Genomic DNA, 22,887 nt, shown 5'->3' on the forward strand with positions numbered 1-22,887 from the left:
TCCATCATTCTTAAATGGAAGAAGTTTGGAACCACCAAGACTCTTCCTACAGCTGGCCGCCAAGGCCAAACAGAGCAATGGAGGGAGAAGGGACTTGGTCAAGGAGGTGACCAAGAACCCGATAGTCCCTCTGACAGAGCTCCAGAGTTCCTCTGTGAAGGTGGGAGAACCTTCCAGAAGGACAACTATCCCTGCAGCCCTCCACCAATCAGGCCTTTGTGGTAGAGTGGCCAGACAGAATACACTCCTCAGTAAAAGGCACCTGACAGCCTGCTTGGAGTTTGCCAAAAGGCACCTAAAGACTCTCAGACCATGAGAAGCCATGAATGCCAAGCATCACGTTTGGAGGAAACCTGGCACCATTCCTACGATTAAGCATGGTGGTGGCAGCATCATGCTGTGCGGATGTTTTTCAGCGGCAGGGCCTGGGAGACTAGTCAAGATCGACGGAAAGATGAAAGGAGCAAAGTACAGACAGATCCTTGATGAAAACCTGCTCCAGAGCGAAGAATGGGAGACACTCCCCAAATACAGGTGTGCCGAGCTTGTAGCATTATACCCAAGAAGAGTCAAGGCTGTAATTGCTGCCAAAGGTACTTTAACAAAGTACAAAGTAAATGGTCTGAATACTTATGTAAATGCACTGTATATTTATAGATATTTTAACCTTTATTTAACTAGGTAGGTCAGCTAAGAACAAAATCTTGATTTTAATGACGGTCCAACCCAGCCAAACCCGGACCAATTGTGCACCACCCTATAGGACTCCTCATCACATCCGGATGTGATGCAGCCTGGATTTGTACCAGGGACTGCAGTTAAGCCTCTTGTACTGAGATGCAGTGCCTTAGACCGCTGCACCACTAAGGAGCCAATATAAAGAACAGAAATATAAACGTAACATGTAGAGTGTTGAGCTGTGTTCGACTACAAATACTGAGACAGTGTATACTATTTACTTAATGAGTATATACAACATACTATATACAGTTGAAGTCAGAAGTTTACATACACCTTAGCCAAATTCATTTAAACTCAGTTTTTCACGATTCCTGACATTTAATCCTAGTAAAAAGTCCCTGTCTTAGGTCAGTTTGGATCACCACTTTATTTTAAGAATGTGAAATGTCAGAATAATAGTAGAGACAATGATTTATTTCAGCTTTTATTTCTTTCCTCACATTCCCAGTGGGTCAGAAGTTTACATACACTCAATTAGTATTTGGTAGCGTTGCCTTTAAATCATTTCATTTGGGTCAAACGTTTCAGGTAGCCTTCCACAAGCTTCCCACAATAAGTTGGGTGAATTTTGGCCCATTCCTCCAGACAGAGCTGGTGTAACTGAGTCAGGTTTATAGGCCTCCTTGCTCGCACATGGTTTTTCAGTTCTGCCCACAAATTTTCTATAGGATTGAGGTCAGGGCGTTATGATGGCCACTCCAACACCTTGACTTTGTTGTCCTTAAGCCATTTTGCCCTAACTTTGGAAGTATGCTTGGGGTCATTGTCCATTTGGAAGACCCATTTGTGACCAAGCTGTAACTTCCTGACTGATGTCTTGAGATGTTGCTTCAATATATCCACATAATTGTCCTGCCTCATGATGCCATCTATTTTGTGAAGTTCACCAGTCCCTCCTGAGCAAAGCACACCCACAACATGATGCTGCCACTCCCGTGCTTCAGGTTTGGGATGATGTTCTTCGGCTTGCAAGCCGATATAGGACTCGTTTTACTGTGGAAATAGATACTTTTGTATCTGTTTCCTCCAGCATCTTCACAGGGTCCTTTGCTGTTGTTCTGGGATTGATTTGCACTTTTTGCACCAAAGTACGCTCCTCTCTAGGAGACAGAACGCGTCTCCTTCCTGAGCGGTATGACTGCTGCGTGGTCCCATGGTGTTTATACTTGTGTACTATTGTTTGTACAGATGAACGTTGTACCTTCAGGGATTTGGAAATTGCTCCCAAAGATGAACCAGACTTGTGGAGGTCTACAATTTTTTCTCCAAGGTCTTGGCTGATTTATTTAGATTTTCCCATGATGTCAAGCAAAGAAGCACTGAGTTTGAAGGTAGGCCTTGAAATACATCCACAGGTACACCTCCAATTGACTCAAATGATGTCAATTAGCCTATCAGAAGCTTCTAAAGCCTGACATAATTTTTGGGAATTTTCCAAGGTGTTTAAAGTTAGTCAACTTAGTGTATGTAAACTTCTGACCCACTGATACAGTGAATTAGAAGTGAAATAATCTGTCTGTAAACAGTTGTTGGAAAAATGAATTGTCATGCACAAAGTAGATGTCCTAACCGACTTGCCAAAACTATAGTTTGTTAACAAGAAATTTGTGGAGTGGTTGAAAAACTAGTTTTAATGACTTCTGACTTCAACTGTACTATTAGTTCATTTTAGTATACTGTAAACAAATGGGATCCTTTCAGTTGAGCTACTAGATCTTCGCCTGTCTACTGGAAGTTGATCCTGTTTCTAGGCAACCGCTTGCTAGCTAGTTAGCATAACAATTTACTAGTTAGACATTTTACGACTTTGGGTGTGTTATTAAATTCAATCTGGAGTGCCAGAGTGCGTTCCTAAATTCAGAGCATTTTCAGATTGTCCATTTGTAAATTCAGAGTGTTTCGCTCTCAGAGCGCACACTGGACGCTCGGGCTGAGGAGTGGGGATGATTTGAGCATTCTGACCTTACAACGGCAGTCAAGCACCCAAGCTAATATTGGCTAGCTACTTCCAGACACAAATGAGACCACTCTGACCGTTTACTCGCCCTAGCAGAGCTGATAAGGTAGTTTTTGTGTTATTCAGTGCATTGGTGACTGTAACTGTGCTGCTGGTAACAATTTAAGTACGCTTTTTGCAAACGTTTACTGACACTGGCCATATTCAACGGGTGTTGAGCGCTTGTAAATTAATTATTCTGCGCTCTGGTACACTCAGACGAGAGTGCTCTGAAATCGGAGTAGATAGCCAGAGCGAATTTAAGAACGCACCCGAATGTCCATTGGGAACACCCAACAACTATACCATTTTGCTAAGCTAAGAATGACGGGAATAATAATAAATAAATGTTGGGTAGTTAGTTAGACAGCCTATAGTTAATATACTGGAAGGTTTGATGTATAAGTAGCCAACTAACATTAGATAGCTAGCTAACATACTGGTACATACTGTTGTAATGATTTTCAATGTGGTTCGTAAAAACAGAGTAGCTAACAAATTGTCAACTAACATAACGTGTAAGGTAACTTATTTGAAAAGTAACTACTTTATTACATTGATCAACATTTTCTTAACATTTGTTTTATTTAACCTTTATTTAACTAGGCAAGTCAGTTAAGAACAAATTCTTATTCTCAATGAAGGCCTAGGAACAGTGGGTTAACTGCCTTGTTCAGGGGCAGAACAACAGATTTTTACCTTGCCAGCTCAGGGATTCGTTCTTGCATCCTTTCAGTCACTAGTCCAATGCTCTAACCACTAGGCTACTTGCCGCCCCAATGAATTTGTATCCGCTCTCGTTGTACTTTGGTTGCATATTTTTTTGCCATTGTCTTGAAAAAGATGTGAAGCCACGCCCATTTCCTGAAGAATTGCATTATAGGCCCTAAAGTACGGAAATAGTGTCCTCTGTGTGTATACTTCATATTTTGGCGAATTTAGTACAACATCCGGGAACTTTTGGCATACTAACTATATCCATAGTATGACCAATAAGCATACTATATACTCAATTCACATCACAAATAGTATGGTTAGTGCGGTTAGTATGAGTATTCGAACACATCTTTGGTCCCATGTTTCAGGAGCTATAACAGAAGATCCCAGAAATGTTCCACATGCACAAAAAGCTTATTTATCACAAATTGTGTGCACAAATTTGTTTACATCCCTGTTAGTGAGTATTTCTCATTCGCCAAGATAATCAATCCACCTGACAGGTGTGGCATATCATGAAGCTGATTAAACAGCATGATCATTAAAAGGTGCACCTTGATCAGGCGGACTGGGACATGTTCTGGTTAGCCTCAGAGAAACTATTGAGGTATACGCTGATTCGGTGAGAGAGTTCATAAGGAAGTGTATTGGAGATGTTGTACCTACTGAGACTATTGAAACCTACCCTAATCAGAAACCGTGGATAGATGGCGGCATTCGCGTAAAACTGAAAGCGCAAACCATCGCATTTAACCATGGAAAAGTGACTGGGAAAATGGCTGAATAGAAACAGTGTAGTTATTCCCTCTGCAAGGCAATCAAACAAGCGAAATTTCAGTATAGACTATAGACAATCACGGACTACAAAAGGAAAACCAGCCACGACACGGACACCGACGTCTTGCTTCCAGAAAAACGAAACAATTTCTTTGCCCGCTTTGAGTATAATACAGCCCACTACCAAGGACTATGGGCTCTCCTTCTCCGTGGCAAAAGTGAGTAAGACATTTAAACGTGTTAACCCTCATAAGGCTGCCGGCCCAGACGACATCCCTAGCCACGTCCTCAGAGCATGTGCAGACCAGCTAGCTGGTGTGTTTACGGACATGTTCAATCACTTCCTACCCCAGTCTGCTGTCCCCACATGCTTCAAGATTGCCACCATTGTTCCTGTTCCCAAGAAGGCAAAAGTAACTGAAATAAATGACTATCGACCTGTAGCACTCACTTCTGTCATCATGAAGTGCTTTGAGAGGCTAATCAAGGATCATATCACCTCCACCTTACCTGTCACCCTAGACCCACTTCAATTTGCTTACCGCCCCAACAGGTCCACAGACAATGAAATCGCCATAACACATTGCACATTGCCCTATCGCATCTGGACTAGAGAAATACCTATGTAAGAATGCTGTTCATTGACTATAGCTCAGCATTTAACACCATAGTACCCTCCAAGCTCATCATTAAGCTTGAGGCCCTTGGTCTCTGCCCCTCCCTGTGCAATTGGGCCCTGAACTTCCTGACGGGCCACCCCCAGGTGGTGAGGTAGGAAACAACACCTCCACTTTGCTGATCCTCATCACTTGGGCCCCACAAGGGTGCATGCTCAGCACCTTCCTGTACTCCCTGTTCACCCATGACTGTGTGGCCATGCACGCCTCCAACTCAATCATCAAGTTTGCAGACGACACAGCAGTAGTGGGCTTGCCAACAATGACGAGACAGCCTACAGGGAGGAGGTGAGGGCACTAGGAATGTGGTGTCAGGAAACAATCTCTCACTCAGCGTCAACAAAACAAAAGAGATGATCGTGGACTTCAGGAAACAGCAGAGGGAGCACCCCCCTATCCACATCGACGGGACAGTAGTGGAGAAGGTGGAAAGTTTTAAGTTCCTCGGCATACACATCATGGACAAACTGAAATGGTCCACCCACACAGACAGTGAGGTGAAGAAGGCTCAAATGCGCCTCTTCAACCTCAGGAGGCTGAAGAAATTTGGCCTGTCACCACAACCGCAAGGCTCTCCAGAGGGTGGTGCGGTCTGCACAACCCATCACCAGGGACAAACTACCTGCCCTCCAGGACATCTAAAGCACCCGATGTCACAGGAAGGCCAGAAAGATCATAAAGGACAACAACCACTCGAGCCACTGCCTGTTCACCCCGCTACCATCCAGAAGGCGAAGTCAGTACAGCTGCTTCAAAGCTGGGACCGAGAGACTGAAAAACAGCTTCTATCTCAAGGCCATCAGACTGTTAAACAGCCATCACTAACACAGAGAGGCTGCTGCCTACATACAGACTTGAAATCATTGGCTACTTTAATAAATGGATCACTAGTCGCTTTAATAATGTTTACGTATCTTGCATCACTTATCTCATATGTATATATTGTATTTTATACCATCTATTGCATCTTGCCTATGCCGCTCTGTCATTGTTCATCCATATATTGATGTATATATTCTTAATCCATTCCTTTACTTAGATATGTGTGTATTAGGTAGTTGTTGTCGAATTGTCAGATTACATGTTAGATATTGCTGCACTGTCGGAACTCGAAGCACAAGCATTTCGCTACACTCACAATAACATCTGATAACCATGTGCATGTGACCAATAACATCTGATTTGTGCTTGGGACAATAAAAGGTCACTCTAAAATGTGCAGTTTTGTCACACAGCACAATGCCACAGATGTCTCAAGTTTTGAGGGAGCGTGCAATTGGGATGCTGACTGCAGGAATGTCCACCAGAGCTGTTGCCATAGAATTTAATGTTCATTTCACGCCCAAATGGCCTCACAACCGCAGACCACATGTAACCACGCAAGCCCAAGACCACCACATCTGGCTTCTTCACCTGCGGGATTGTCTGAAACCAGCCACCTGGACAGATAATGAATATGTGGGTTTGCATAACTAAAGAATTTCTGCACAAACTGTCAGAAACCGTCTCAGGGAAGCTCATCTGCGTGCTCGTTGCCCTCACCAGAGTATTGACCTGACTGCAGTTTGGCGTCGTATCTGACTTCAGCGGGCACCTTTGCTGACCACTGGCATGCTAGAGAAGTGTGCTCTTTACGGATGATTACCGGTTTCAACTGTACCGGGCAGTATGGTGTTGTTCGGGTGCCCCATGGTGGTGGTGGGGTAATGGTATGGGCAGGCATAAGCTACGGACAAGGAACACAACTGCATTTAATCAATGGCCATTTGAATGCACAGCGACACTGTGATGAGATCCTGTGGCCCATTGTCGTGCCTTCACCTCCTGTTTCAGCATGGTAATGCTCGGATCTATGGCTCAAGATACTGACTGGTTTTCTGATCCACGCCCACAACTTTTTTTTTAAGGTATCTGTGACCAACAGATGCAAATCTGTATTCCCAGTCATGTGAAATTTATAGGGCCTAATGAATTTCCTTATATGAACTGTAACTCAGTAAAATAGTTTGAATTGTTGCATTTATATTTTTTGTTCAGTGTATAATACTGTAACATATGCGACTTACTGTCATGCATGTATGTTTTAAGTATGGATGGGTGGTGATGGGGATTTGTACCCACTATCCTGGCAATGCAAGAGCCATGCTCTACCAACTGAGATGAGAAGGACCTCTTCTCAGCTGATTTCTGGCCTGGTCCAGAAATGAAGTAGTCCCTCCCTCCTAATCTCAGCACCCAGGACAGCTGAGGCTGTCTCAAGAGACTATTCCCTCCAGATAAAGTCCCTCCCGTCCTTCTTGATGTTTGCATATATGAAGGAGTCAGATGGGTGTAAGCAATATGACAAATGTTCTTCAGAGCATTGAAATGATTCTCATGCTCCATACATGGTTATGTGACATCGGCTTCCCCTGTTTCTATCCCCTCTAATTAGCTGGGGCTTCTGCGTTCCTGATTGGATACAGTTGCTGTGCTACTCTACGTTCATATACTGTATTGTGTTTGGCTGTACATTCCTCTGGCAGGCCAGTGGCATCCTCTAGCATTGTCTTATGAAAGGAGAATCTAACGGGAATTCCTTTCATATCTGAGGACCTATCAATCAAAGACAATGGTAACCTGCCTAAGAGCATTTCAGCAACTTTCTTACATTTGGAAATACATCCTAGTAACCAGTCCAGTAACCTACTGAACCATGATATTTTCATGGTGGTTTGGGTTGACCCGTGGCTTAATACTGTCTACTATTCTCATTCAACATCTCCTTCATGAGTTGTAGAGATAGATACTGTACATCCATATTTTGTAGAGCAAGAGCAGCCCACTCACACAAAGCCTAACTATCCGCTTGATCTCCCTCCCTCATAAATATTTCTGTTTTCTGGTCAACGTGACCATCTGTTGAACATGTGAGAGACGATCTCAAAACACCTTTGACCAAATCAACCCAATAGTAAAAAAAAAAAGAACATATAATTTGTGGTTTCATCATTTAGCTATGAGTTTATGCCTGTGAGTTAACTCTACATCAGTCCTTCTGATGGAACTTACACCTATATGCAGTACAGACTGGACAGGGACTTTAACCATGGTCATGCATGTATGTATGTCAAGAAAGCAGCTTTTCTGTGTTGGAATGGTGTGGGCGTACCCCAAAAACAGAATGTTGTGAGGCAGGATGACATCATTCTCTAAGAGGAAATAGCAAACATTTGTTAAACGATCTGTTAAGATTTTGAGGTGGGTTTTTTCCCCCAAATGTATGCTTTGACCACAAATACAAGTATAAGATGAGTCAACAAATTTTTGGGAGGTATGAGTTAACAGAATATGAATGTTTACAAGTGAGATTTTCACTGGATGGTTACTTTAACGATGGGTCCTGGCTAACATTTCAACCTGGTTGTTCTTACCAACATGGCTACCGTTATCAACCCATACTCCCAATGATGCTTTGTCTCTCCAGTGTAATACTTCCCAATGTTGTTGTTGTTGTACATCAGAGTATGTTCGCAATCATCATGATAAAGAACAAATATGGAAATAATTTATAAATAAATACAAAAATAATAATTAATAAATAATACATTGATTTATCACTTATAAATCTGCCCCCCCCCCAAAAATCTAGAAATCTCACTCCCAACTACAACCACACCAGCAGTTGAGGTTCCCCATCACCTTTCCACAGAGACTATGGGCCATAAAATGTATTCTTATTCTTCTAATAAAAAAGTTGCCTTTCAACCCATAAATCAGTACTTCAACAGACCTGCTTAGCAACCACTCCAGGGAGGGGGTGGGGTAAATGAAATCAGTGACAAACAAAGCTTTTCTTATCTGTTTCTTCCTATCTTTGCTCTAATTCTGATCTCAATGGTTTTAGACTGAGAACAAAAAGAAACACACACGAATCAGTAGAATGATGGGAACTTATAAACAAGGGTGTAGTTTTCACAAAACCACAAATGCCTGTGAGTGGATGGTTATGAGAGAGGGCTGACAAGAGGGGGAGGAAAATTAGGGTTGCCAGCGTTCTTCTCATTTAAAGCTTTAACTCTTCCCCACAAAAAAAGCACGGGTGCAGTCTGGGTTGGGTCTTTATTGCGCGCTGCTTACTGGTAGTGTTCTCTGTGTACATGGTGCAGTGATACCCTGTACATTTTCACCCCACTTTGCGCACAAGGAGAGCCCATGTCTTTCCTATAGACATGATGAGCTTTGTGTATTCAAGGATTTGCCTTTTTCTGGTTGTCTCTGTGACTCAGGTTTTTATTGTGAAATGCCAGGACGGAAACAGTGGTAAGTACCTCAATGCTTGTTTATATTAATGCTTAATTAATTAAAGTTGATTGGTATAGGGTTGATAGTGTGGGTGCTGGTTGCACGCTGAGTTGAACTTTTAACATGAGCTTGTTGGACTAGGACTTCTCTGCTGTTGAATTTTTACATTTATCTATGAAGAGCTTAATTTGTTTCAAGTTGTTGGATATATTTAGTTATGGTAGTTCTGAGGTGTTCTGCTAATGAGAAAAAGAGTGTTGGACGTACAGATAACAATTTGTTTCTTTATTAAGATGGATTTGTTTTTGCCAAAGTAAATAGCAAGGCAATATGAAGTGCACCGTTACCTTGTTTGAGGTTTTTCTTTTTATTGCATTCTAATGGCTAGCAGCTGAGGACAGAGTGACGGCATGGAACACACAAGATAGATTTCTGTAAAGGATGTTTGGGACAGACCTTAGCCGGGAGGCTCTGAGATTCGTTCCAACTTTGGAAAGGTTGAAAAGAGATGAGAGTAACTTTATAGTGTGGATTATCCTAAATGGGAAAATAAACTCTCAGTAAGATTCTGTAGTGTCCTGTATGAACATAATGTTAGTGATTGCCAATGATGTTACATGTTTCTCTAAGGTGTCAGAAGAAAGCTCTGTGAGAGAAAAGGACTGCCTCAGGACTAACTTTATTCCTCACCTCTCTTGTTCACCAACAAGCAGATTTTTTTCCTCTGTATTCTACATCTGCCGAGACTATTTCAACACCACACGTCTTGGAGGGAACACAGCTTGCATTCTAATGCAGGGCAGATGTGAGGAGAGGAGACAGATAAGGGGCAAATGGTGTTAGATTCAATGAGTCATTAGAGCTCTCTACGCTCTTCGAAAAAAGGGTTCAAAAGGGTTCTTCGGCTGTCCCCAAGTAGAACCCTTTTTTGGTTCCAGGTAGAACTCTTTTGGGTTCCATGTTGAATCCTCTGTGCAAATGGTTCTACATGGAACTCAAAAGGGAACCAAAAGGGTTCTACCGGGAACCAATAGGGTTATACAAAGGGTTCTCCTATGGGGACAGCCAAGGAACACTTTTAGGTTCTAGATAGCACCTTTTTTTCTAAAAGTGTATAGGTAGCCTATACAGACTAGGTGGCCAACACTTAAAACCCAGAGCTGAAACACTTGAGTGTTATTGTTTTAGTGATGTCGTGTCTTCTTTCAGTGATTATTTTTTTATGTTATGATGTCATGCAATGTTATTTTATGTATGATGTCATGAGGGCAAAATACATAAAGCAGGCTACTGAAAGTACCTTTGTGGCCCTTGAGTGGCCCCTGATTTTAGTGTGCTGTCAAGTCAATCTTTTTGACTTCTAGCTAAAGGCTCGATTGGAGTTTGTTTCCCCCTTGTGGTGGAATGAACAAGTACTTTAAAAAGCCTCTCACATCTGAGCATGTATGAAGCGTAATGATGTTCAACATGTCTGCACATTTTATGTTGAGTTAATTACCATTATGACAATACTGTTACAATAGAGGCATATCTTCCAGTAAAACATGGGACTACTTTAGGTATTATAAGAAAATATATGTTCATCTACAAAGCCTGACAAGAGGAGGACCTAAACCTAATATTCTCGACAGACGACATATTTTATGTAGGGCCCCTGATCTAATGCCTCTTCAAAATGGACGACTGGTGACCACTCCTCCGCAGAGGAAAGTTTTGTTCCTTACATTCTATTGGATTTCAGAGTACTAGTCCCACTAGTCGTTTCCCTGTCTGGTCTCTGCTCAGGGTAGAGGCCAAGGTTACCACATTTGTCCACATGAAACGAGGCACAGAGAACTTGAACTCATGTTCCCACAGAACATTAATGATGCCAACCCAGGGACAAGAACATTCTAATTCAATCCTGTCAAAGCAGCGGAAAAGTTCTCAAATTCTCGCAACTAAGTGAAAAACGAGTCAACTCTGCTTTTGAGGAATGTTTTAGGGTATGACTATCATTGGATGGTTACGTTGAGTTAAGTATGGGGTACAGTTGAGGTTTTAGCCACTTTATGTCATTGTGAGTAGAAAGGCCATCCTATTTTTCCAAAGCGTTTATTAGTCCTTAGAATAGCAGCAACAAATCCCTGTATTTAGAATTTTGTCATTTCAAGAACACATCAAACTTGGTTGAATCAGAACGAGACTTTCGATTTGCAATTAGATTGAAATGTTATGAAAAGTGAAGTATGTAATGTGGTGACAGAGACCAGCTGCTGAATAGGCTGATGTGCTGCTGAGTAAAACTCTAGAGACATCCAATGATTCAATATGTTATTTTGCACAATTGAAAAACCTATTTTTGAAAAGTGTAAATGCATTGTAGAATTATATTCCAAGATTTGTTTTCAGCATAGTAATCATATATCGCCCTCTATGCCCTCATCTATAATAAGCAGTGTAACTGGGTTTAATTGAGATTTTTATATGGAAAATGGCGACTTAAAATGGAGTGTGGTTGAATGTTGATTAAAGTGAGGAATTGCATACAGACATTCTGTCTCAGAGAAGTTGGAACACAACAGTAATATTTATCTGTTCTAGAAAATAGAGACTGTAACCATGAAGAAGAAAAGATTGTGGAGGGTATTAAAGATATTTTTTCAGAACTGGCTAGTTTTCTGAGAGGGAGAGTTCAAGATGAACCCTTGAAGACTGGAAACATGTTTAGAGAAAATGTTTGAAATCCTTTTTTTAACAGTTTTAGATGAATGTCATATGTGTACATGTGTTGGAAGTTTGCTTGCTCAATGGTCTCAAATACTTGACAGACTTGCGGATGACAAACGAGAGGTCTAAGCTTGGCACACACACATACAAAAACAAAACACAATCATTCTTCTGACATAGGTAGGTCTTCACTGCATAATAAAAGTATGTAGTGTGCAAGTTGTAACAAGCAAGTTTGTGAACATAGGCAAAATTGCCATGGGGGATGGGGGGATATGATGTCATTTCAGAGGATTTGTTTCTGGACGGAAGCTGTAGAGATCAGTAAGAAATGGCAGTTCTGTAGCCAAAGTTTTTGCTCAAAGTCGACCTTTAAAGTAATTGTCCAATGTTTCCAGATTTCCATGAAAAATGACCAATAATTAATTATAATCTGAATTAAATAGTTTTCCTTCCCCCCCCCAAAAATGTGAATTAAGTATGGTAAAAAGCAATCTTTTCAGTGTTGGAATGGTGTGGGCGTACCGCAACAACAGAATGTGTGGGCGTATACTGGTCATTAAAAATATGAATGTGAGTAGACCGCTGATTGGCCAGCTCATTCTCCTCAGGACATCATCCTCTATGAGGAAACAGCACGCAAAAGCATTTTATGCTTTGGACACAAATATGAGTATAGGGTGAGTCAATTATTTGGGTATTCATTATCGGAATATTAACTATTGAAAGTTTTCACTGGACAGTTACTGTAGAACTGTAACATTTTCTCTCAGCATTTTCTCTCATGGCAAAATGTGTAGAGTAGCAGGAAATTAGCTTTGAAACTGCAGCATTTTCTCTTATCCTCATTGCATAATGTGATGAAATGCAGGAAGTTAGGAGTTCCACCCCGCCCCACAAAAAAAACCTAAATAATAAAAAATATTATATTTGTAAGTGGAAGATTGGCGGCCCTTTCATTTATCCTTCCACTTATACTGTGTTTTGAAAATATCCTTCCATGCACCCCCCATAATAGACTTCCATGTTCCCCTCCAAATACCCTTCCATGTATAATTCATAATACCCTTCCATGTATAATTCATAATACCCCTCCATATACCCCTGATAATACCCCTCCAAATACCCCTCATATTACCCTTCCATGTACCCCTCATAATACCCCTCATATAACCCCTCCATATACCCCTCAAAATACCCCTCCATATACCCCTCATAATACCCCTCATATTCCCCTTCATATACCCCTCATAATCATAATACCCCTCCATATACCCATCATAATACCCCTGATAATACCCCTCCAAATACCCCTCATATTACCCATCCATGTACCCCTCATAATACCCCTCATATAACCCCTCCTAATACCCCTCATAATACCCCTCCATGTGACCCCTCATAATCATAATACCTCTCCATATACCCTTCATAATAAACTTCATAATACCCCTCATAATACCCCTCCATATACCCCTCATAATCATAATACCCCTCCATGTACCCCTCATAATACCCCTCCATATACCCCTCATAATACCCCTCATAATCATAATACCCCTCCATATACCCCTCATAATACCCCTCCATATACCCCTCATAATACCCCTCCATATACCCTTCATAATCATAATACCCCATCCATATACCCCTCATAATACCCCTCCATATACCCCTCATAATACCGCTCATAATACCCTTCATAATACCCCTCCATATACCCCTCATAATACCCCTCATAATACCCCTCCATATACCCCTCATAATACCGCTCATAATACCCTTCATAATACCTTTTCATATACCCCTCATAATACCCCTCATAAAACCCCTCCATATACCCCTCATAATAATAATACCCCTCCATGTACCCCTCATAATACCCCTCCATATACCCCTCATAATACCCCTCCATGTACCCCTCATAATACCCCTCCATATACCCCTAATATTACCCCTCCATGTACCCCTAATAATACCCTTCCATGTACCCCTCAACAATACCCCTCCAAATACCGCTCATATAAACCCCTCCATATACCCCTCATATTACATATCCTTATACCCCTCATAAAACCCTTCCATGTATCCCTCATAATACCCCTCCATATACCCCTCATAATACCCCTCATAATACCCCTCCATATACCCCTCATAATACCCCTCATAAAACCCTTCCATATACCCCTCATAATACCCCTCCATATACCCCTCATAATACCCTTCATAATACCCCTGCAAATACCCCTGCAAATACCCCTCATAATACCCCTCATAATACCCCTCCATATACCCCTCATATTACATATCCTTATACCCCTCCATATACCCCTCATAATACCCCTCCATATACCCCTCATAATACCCCTCCAAATACCCCTCATAATACCCCTCATAATACCCCTCCATATACCCCTCATATTACATATCCTTATACCCCTCATAAAACCCTTCCATATAACCCCTCATAATACCCCTCCAAATACCCCTCATATAACCCCTCCATATACCCCTCTTAATACCCCTCATATAACCCCTCCATATACCCCTCTTAATACCCCTCATATAACCCCTCCATATACCCCTAATAATACCCCTCCATGTACCCCTCCATGTACCCCTCATAATACCCCTCATAATACCCCTCCGTATACCCCTCTTAATACCCCTCATATAACCCCTCCATATACCCCTAATAATACCCTTCCATGTACACTTCATAATACCCCTCCATATACCCCTCATAATACCCCTCCAAATACCCCTCATATTACCCCTCCATGTACCCCTCATAATACCCCTCATAATACCCCTCCATATACCCCTCTTAATACCCCTCATATAACCCCTCCATATACCCCTAATAATACCCTTCCATGTACACTTCATAATACCCCTCCATATACCCCTCATAATTCCCCTCCATATACCCCTCTTAATACCCCTCATATAACCCCTCCATATACCCTTCCGTATACCCCTCATGGTACCCCTCCATGTACCCCTCATAATACCCCTCATAATACCCCTCCATATACCCCTCATAATACCCCTCATATTACCCCTCCATATACCCCTCATAGTACCCCTCCAAATACCCCTTATTATACCCTTCGACGTACCCCTCATGATACTCCTCCATATGCCCCTCATTATACCCCTCCAAAACCCCCCAAGAGAGGCTAAATAAGTGACGTCAAACTGTGTAGAAATGCGTTATAAAATGGCAAAAACATTTCTCAGGGAGGCCACTCAGGACCTCCCGTCGACTGTTCGTTCCCCCTAATATCTAAACCATAATTTCGCCTTTGGAACATGAAGATTTATCTGGCAATGGATCACTGTCCCAAGTAACTAAAAGCAGTGGTTCGTGCCCAGCAGTGGACCAATGAGAAACCATGCAAAACATGTTAGTGTGTGAACACTCCCCCTCCCAACGGGCAGACTGACACGCCTGTAAAACATCTTCAAAGATGGCCACAACACTGTACATCAAAGGAACTAGACCATTTCATCTTTGTGGAGCATGTGTTCTTTCTACTTACTTATACATGTGTTTATATTAGATTTTGGTGTTAGGTATTTTTAATAAACGTTTTGGTATTTATTTAAGACAAATGCCAGACTGATATCTTTCGCTTTTTCTCTCTCTCTCTCTCTCTCTCTCTCTCTCTCTCTCTCTCTCTCTCTCTCTCTCTCTCTCTCTGCTCTCTCTCTCTCTCTCTCTCTCTCTCTCTCTCTCTCTCTCTCTCTCTCTCTCTCTCTCTCTCTCTCTCTCTCGCTTCTCTCTCTCTCTCTCTCTCTCTCTCTCTCTCTCTCTCTCTCTCTCTCTCTCTCTCTCTCTCTGCTCTCTCTCTCTCTCTCTCTCTCTCTCTCTCTCTCTCTCTCTCTCTCTCTCTCTCTCTCTCTCTCTCTCTCTCTCTCTCTCTCTCTCTCTCTCTCTCTCTCTGTGTGGGTAATGTGCAAGAAGCAAACAAAGCTGGTATTCTGAATCAACAAACCTACATATATGAGGTCACTTTGTTCGCAAATTGGTTCCAGTTGTTGCTGCCACATCAGTTACTTACATCACAAGAAATGGGCTGTTTTCTCCCCAAAAGCTAATGTCCAAACACATGAAGTCCACCAGACGCGGGACTGATTGGAACCATGTGCTGCAGTTTTGCGCTATGACTTGATTACGGACCAAAAGAAATCCAGATTGTGCTTTGTGTCGGATTACACCTAAACCAGAGTACCAGACATCCGTGTTTTATCAACTGCCCGGCGTGATAGCCCATGGCTTTGAACCTGCAGGATAGCCCATGGCTTTGAACCTGCAGGATAGCCCATGGCTTTGAACCTGCAGGATAGCCCATGGCTTTGAACCTGCAGGACTCAGTGGCCCCACAGACGATGGAAATGATCGATTTTTAATGCAGCTCTTGCCCATGAGGCCGCTCCATGGGAACTACCAAATGGATGGAGATTATAGATGTTTAATGCAGCTTGTGCCAATGAGGCTGCTCCATGGGAACTACCAAATGACAGCATCAGCAAACAGGGGAGTGGATAGGGGATGATTTCCAGATGTTAAAATAGTTGCTTTGGCAGTATTTGGAAAATATTAAAACAAGTCTTAGCCGAAAGGAGGGAGGGAGGGAGGCTGGGGGGTGAAGTTATAGAGCTGTAAGATGCGGTATGTCAGGGTACGGCATACGTCCCACAGGCTGTGGGACGCCTGAGGGATGGAGCCCCCTCTCCTCTTTCCACCCTCAAGCCTCCATGGTTTGGAGGTAAAAATGATCCTTTTTGAAAGCATGCAATTCAGCCTCTCTCACATGTTGCGTCAGCTCTGAGGGGGCACTTCCTTCTCAGTCAGCTCTGAGGGGCACTTCCTTCTCAGTCAGCTCTGAGTGGCACTTCCTTCTCAGTCAGCTCTGAGGGGCACTTCCTTCTCAGTCAGCTCTGAGGGGCACTTCCTTCTCAGTCAGCTCTGAGGGGCACTTCCTTCTCAGTCAGCTCTGAGGGGCACTTCCTTCTCAGTCAGCTCTGAGGGGCACTTCCGTCTCAGTCAGCTCTGAGTGGCACTTCCTTCTCAGTCAGCTCTGAGGGGCACTTCCTTCTCAGTCAGCTCTGAGGGGCACTTCCTTCTCAGTCAGCTCTGAGGGGCACTTCCTTCTCAGTCAGCTCTGAGGGGCACTTCCTTCTCAGTCAGCTCTGAGGGGCATTTCCTTCTCAGTCAGCTCTGAGGGGCACTTCCTTCTCAGTCAGCTCTGAGTGGCACTTCCTTCTCAGTCAGCTCTGAGTGGCACTTCCTTCTCAGTCAGCTCTGAGGGGCACTTCCTTCTCAGTCAGCTCTGAGTGGCACTTCCTTCTCAGTCAGCTCTGAGGGGCACTTCCTTCTCAGTCAGCTCTGAGTGGCACTTCCTTCTCAGTCAGCTCTGAGTGGCACTTCCTTCTCAGTCAGCTCTCAGGGGCACTTCCGTCTCAGTCAGCTCTGAGGGGCACTTCCTTCTCAGTCAGCTCTGAGGGGCACTTCCTTCTCAGTCAGCTCTGAGGGGCACTTCCGTCTCAGTCAGCTCTGAGTGGCACTTCCTTCTCAGTCAGCTCTGAGGGGCACTTCCTTCTCAGTCAGCTCTGAGGGGCACTTCCTTCTCAGTCAGCTCTGAGGGGCACTTCCTTCTCAGTCAGCTCTGAGGGGCACTTCCTTCTCAGTCAGCTCTGAGTGGCACTTCCTTCTCAGTCAGCTCTGTGTGGCACTTCCTTCTCAGTCAGCTCTGTGTGGCACTTCCTTCTCAGTCAGCTCTGAGGGGCACTTCCTTCTCAGTCAGCTCTGAGTGGCACTTCCTTCTCAGTCAGCTCTGAGGGCACTTCCTTCTCAGTCAGCTCTGAGTGGCACTTCCTTCTCAGTCAGCTCTGAGGGGCACTTCCTTCTCAGTCAGCTCTGAGGGGCACTTCCTTCTCAGTCAGCTCTGAGTGGCACTTCCTTCTCAGTCAGCTCTGAGGGGCACTTCCTTCTCAGTCAGCTCTGAGTGGCACTTCCTTCTCAGTCAGCTCTGAGGGGCACTTCCTTCTCAGTCAGCTCTGAGGGGCACTTCCTTCTCAGTCAGCTCTGAGGGGCACTTCCTTCTCAGTCAGCTCTGAGGGGCACTTCCTTCTCAGTCAGCTTTGTGACCCACTCAAGAACCTATCCAGTTTGAGGAAATATAGATGATGACGAGATGGTCTGTAAGCGTGTGCCTTGTTCAAGAACACAAACGCAGACTTGCTGGCGAACGGTGTGTGTCTGTTGTTTTGAGTTGCCTTTGCAGGTTTTGAATGTTTATACAGCTGGTTGTATTTTGTCGGAGGAGATCATGAAGGACGTCTGCCCTCTGGAGTTGATCCGCTGGAGGTTGGCAGTCTTAAATATACTGTTCTCTTCCTCCGAGCGTGTTCTCTATCTGTCCCCTGGTGACCATTTCAAAGACTGGTGTAATTGGTTAGATCCTCCAATTTCATGACATGCTATGTCACATCAGGATAGGTTCTCCCATGCGGGTTCAATGCGTTCAAGACAAATCGGAAACTCTGAACCTTCAAGTAAAAATGTGCGTATGCTTTTTGCATAGAACTTCCTAGTGGTGATTCTGATAGTTTCCAAGTGGGAAACTCAGACCTCATCTTTCTACAACCAAGTCGGAAATTTGAGAGTTTCGAGTTCCGAGTTGTCTTGAACGTGAGTCAGCAACACATACCTGGGTTCATATAGTATTTGTTTCCTTTCAAATACATTAGTTGTACTTGGTTGTGCTTGCCTGGCGTAATGGAACCAATGGAATAGTCCCAAAAGTGCAAACCCTGCCCAGAAGTCAAATATTTTACACACTATTTGAACCCAGGTCTGCAACACAACTAAACAGATACTTTCCTGAATTGATAAACGCAATTATGAAACCTTGTTGATATTAAAATATACTTGTTGGATACTGAGTGTACAGCATGATGTCAGAAGTGGTATCCTATAGCTGCTTGTCTGTACTGTGCCATCTGTGGGCCATGTGCTGCCTGCTGTTTGACTACAAGCATCCTTCGCAAACCTAAATTCTAGGCTTTATTCTGTGGTTAAGGTCTATGGTTGCTGCCTGCAATGACGAGTGGGTGGCAATGGTCATGGTGGTCATGTTTAGGTTCCATGCTCCTGTCGTGTAGGAAACTTGATTGACAGCTAACATGGGTTAGAGGTTGATTCCTTGACAATAGCTGGTTCTTCTCTAGTGTGTCTCCTCTGCTGGTTCTTCTCTAGTGTGTCTCCTCTGCTGGTTCTTCTCTAGTGTGTCTCCTCTGCTGGTTCTTCTCTAGTGTGTCTCCTCTCCTGGTTCTTCTCTAGTGTGTCTCCTCTCCTGGTTCTTCTCTAGTGTGTCTCCTCTGCTGGTCCTTCTCTAGTGTGTCTCCTCTCCTGGTTCTTCTCTAGTGTGTCTCCTCTCCTGGTTCTTCTCTAGTGTGTCTCCTCTGCTGGTTCTTCTCTAGTGTGTCTCCTCTCCTGGTTCTTCTCTAGTGTGTCTCCTCTGCTGGTTCTTCTCTAGTGTGTCTCCTCTCCTGGTTCTTCTCTAGTGTGTCTCCTCTACTGGTTCTTCTCTAGTGTGTCTCCTCTGCTGGTTCTTCTCTAGTGTGTCTCCTCTCCTGGTTCTTCTCTAGTGTGTCTCCTCTACTGGTTCTTCTCTAGTGTGTCTCCTCTGCTGGTTCTTCTCTAGTGTGTCTCCTCTCCTGGTTCTTCTCTAGTGTGTCTCCTCTGCTGGTTCTTCTCTAGTGTGTCTCCTCTGCTGGTTCTTCTCTAGTGTGTCTCCTCTCCTGGTTCTTCTCTAGTGTGTCTCCTCTCCTGGTTCTTCTCTAGTGTGTCTCCTCTCCTGGTTCTTCTCTAGTGTGTCTCCTCTCCTGGTTCTTCTCTAGTGTGTCTCCTCTGCTGGTTCTTCTCTAGTGTGTATCCTCTGCTGGTTCTTCTCTAGTGTGTCTCCTCTCCTGGTTCTTCTCTAGTGTGTCTCCTCTACTGGTTCTTCTCTAGTGTGTCTCCTCTGCTGGTTCTTCTCTAGTGTGTCTCCTCTCCTGGTTCTTCTCTAGTGTGTCTCCTCTACTGGTTCTTCTCTAGTGTGTCTCCTCTCCTGGTTCTTCTCTAGTGTGTCTCCTCTCCTGGTTCTTCTCTAGTGTGTCTCCTCTCCTGGTTCTTCTCTAGTGTGTCTCCTCTGCTGGTTCTTCTTTAGCCCACAATGTCCTAGCAGCAGAGCACATGCAGTACCCGGAAGAACATCACGTGGTTCAGTTGGCTCAGTCAGGGACATGATATAAAGGAATGGAAGCATGTCTAAGTTATTCAGACGGTCAGATACAGTATGTGTGTTAGTACAGTATGTGTTAGTACAGTATGTGTTAGTATAGTATGTGTTAGCTCCTTTCAAACTCAGCTTGTCCGCCATGTTCGCTTAACGTTTAAGTATTGATGTTATTGGCTTTAACAACTACGTGCAACTATTTAAAGAACATCTTTAAATAGGACGCCAGTTGCTTGTCTGTTTTCCTTCGTTTTATGACAGGTGAAAGGTCACAGGTGAAAGATTACAGGTGAAAGTTCCCAAGTTCACTGGCTCAATTGAAAAGGGTTCCAATGGCAAGTAGCATGGCAAATATATGATCCTTTCAAGAGTACCCTAGGACCTCTAATTTTCTCTGAAGCACTTTTATGTTGGCTTTTTTGTTATTGTGGACATTAACTGTAAACTGTGTTTGCATGACTTTGAGAGTCGCAGCGTTTATAAACAACAGCATGCATGATTCTAGACTTCCTGGTCAAATCCCAGAACAGATCTGCCTAATGGATGTTTCTGGTGATTTGGAATTCTGGTTCAGAGAATTCCTTGGACTTGAGTCAAGCCTTGATTTGCTGCTGTACTGTGTCCACTATACTACTACCAGTGGTGTAAAGTACTTAGGTATTACTTTAAAGTATTTTTTAGTGTATCTGTACTTTACTTTATTATTTATATTTTGGACAACTTTTACTTTTACTCCACTACATTCCTAAAGAAAATATGTACTTTTTACAAAATAATTTCCCCTGAAACCCAAAAGTACTCGTTACATTTTTATTATAAAATATTTTTTTATTTAACCTGTAATAGTCCAACGGCAACAGTGCAGAATACTTTATTTCTCTGACAGTTCCTAGTATGACCGTCTCTCTGAATGTCCCTCGCAATTACACTTATATGGTCAGCAAACCAGATCCAAGTCAAGCTCTGACTGCTGTGAAGTGTAGATTGTATCACATGTGATGAATTTAAAAAAATGTTATATGCATTTCTGGTCCTCATTACAATACAATGGATTTGTTGCATGATTAACCATTACTGAATTGTACTACCTCATGTACAAAGCCATGGATGATGTAATGACACCTGCATGCACACACACACACACACACACACAAACACAGACAGACAGAGACATACACACGAGAGTTGATTCTCTGGTGAAATGGTGTATGAGAGTTCTTTAAAGACGTTAAGATGATGAGAGGAGGGAATTTAGATTCTGCAAAACCATGCCGTTCAGCATGCTGCCAATATGAATCAGGGTCATTCCTGCTGGACTGTGTCATGGGCCATAAAGAAATCCTCCATGGAAATAAACCATCCTGAAAAATGAGTGCATTCTTTCAGCACAATGTAGGACTGTGTGTCAGACAGTCACCCACCAGATGTCCATTCCCATGCCAACAAGCAGACTACACAGTAAGCTAGACCAATGTCAACGTCTGACCAGTGAAATGTTTGAGTCATGGGTACCAGGAAACTAAATTGAATGATTTCACCAGAGTTTCTATGATTTGAAGGAACTGGGCTGTTAATGGGTACTTTTGAATGAAAAGACACTTTGAAAACCTCAGAGTGTTGCATTTCTTATACAGAGATGTCAGGTTAGGCCTATGTGACATATTCTACATTAGATGTGACATATTCTACATTAGATGTGACATATTCCACATTAGATGTGACATATGACACATTAGATGTGACATATGACACATTAGATGTGACATATTGCACATTAGATGTGACATATGACACATTAGATATGACATATTCCACATTAGATGTGACATATTCCACATTAGATGTGACATATCCCACATTAGATGTGACATATTCCACATTAGATGTGACATATCCCACATTAGATGTGACATATCCCACATTAGATGTGACATATCCCACATTAGATGTGACATATCCCACATTAGATGTGACATATCCCACATTAGATGTGACATATCCCACATTAGATATGACATATTCCCCATTAGATGTGACATATTCCACATTAGATGTGACATATCCCACATTAGATGTGACATATTCCACATTAGATGTGACATATTCCACATTAGATGTGACATATTCCACATTCGATGTGACATATTCCACATTAGATATGACATATTCCACATTAGATGTGACGTATTGCACATTAGATGTGACATATTACACATTAGATGTGACATATTACACATTAGATGTGACATATTACACATTAGATGACATTAGGTGACATTTAGAACATGGCATATATACATACACTATTATCCTATACAACAGCCATTAACAAAGATTGATGGCTATTTTCAGGGATCAAACGTCTGAAAGCAGTAATTTACTGAGAACAAAAAAGCCTGAGTGAGTGAAGTGTTATTAAGTGTAGCTTTTGGACGCACGCTATAAATATGTGCAGTGCTCAAAGTGGATCCACATGTTGTTTTCTGTTGGGAACAATTTAATTGCCTTCTAATTGCCATCGCGAATACTTTTAGTTAGCATAAAATCAACACAGCCATACAGGGTGTCTGGCCTCCAGTCATAGCTACAAATCTTTATTTACCCACACAGACTCAGTGAGGGAACTGAAGAAGTTGATATCAGATCCAATTATATTTTATTTCTCACATGCGCCGAATACAACAAGCCCTTAACCAAT

General features: G+C 42.8%; 1 protein-coding gene across 1 annotated transcript in view; it reads left to right on the top strand.

The window, feature by feature from the left end:
- Window positions 1–8,946: 8,946 nt before the first annotated feature.
- Window positions 8,947–22,887, top strand: part of LOC139546308 (collagen alpha-2(V) chain-like) — a 63,414-nt gene continuing 49,473 nt past the window's right edge. The window contains exon 1 of the mRNA XM_071354526.1: window positions 8,947–9,210. Within this exon, the coding sequence (XP_071210627.1) occupies window positions 9,120–9,210 (91 nt within the window). The 5' untranslated portion in view covers window positions 8,947–9,119. The remainder of the gene's footprint in view (window positions 9,211–22,887) is intronic.

Source organism: Salvelinus alpinus, chromosome 20, assembly GCF_045679555.1.
Source record: "Salvelinus alpinus chromosome 20, SLU_Salpinus.1, whole genome shotgun sequence".
Lineage (NCBI taxonomy): Eukaryota > Metazoa > Chordata > Actinopteri > Salmoniformes > Salmonidae > Salvelinus > Salvelinus alpinus.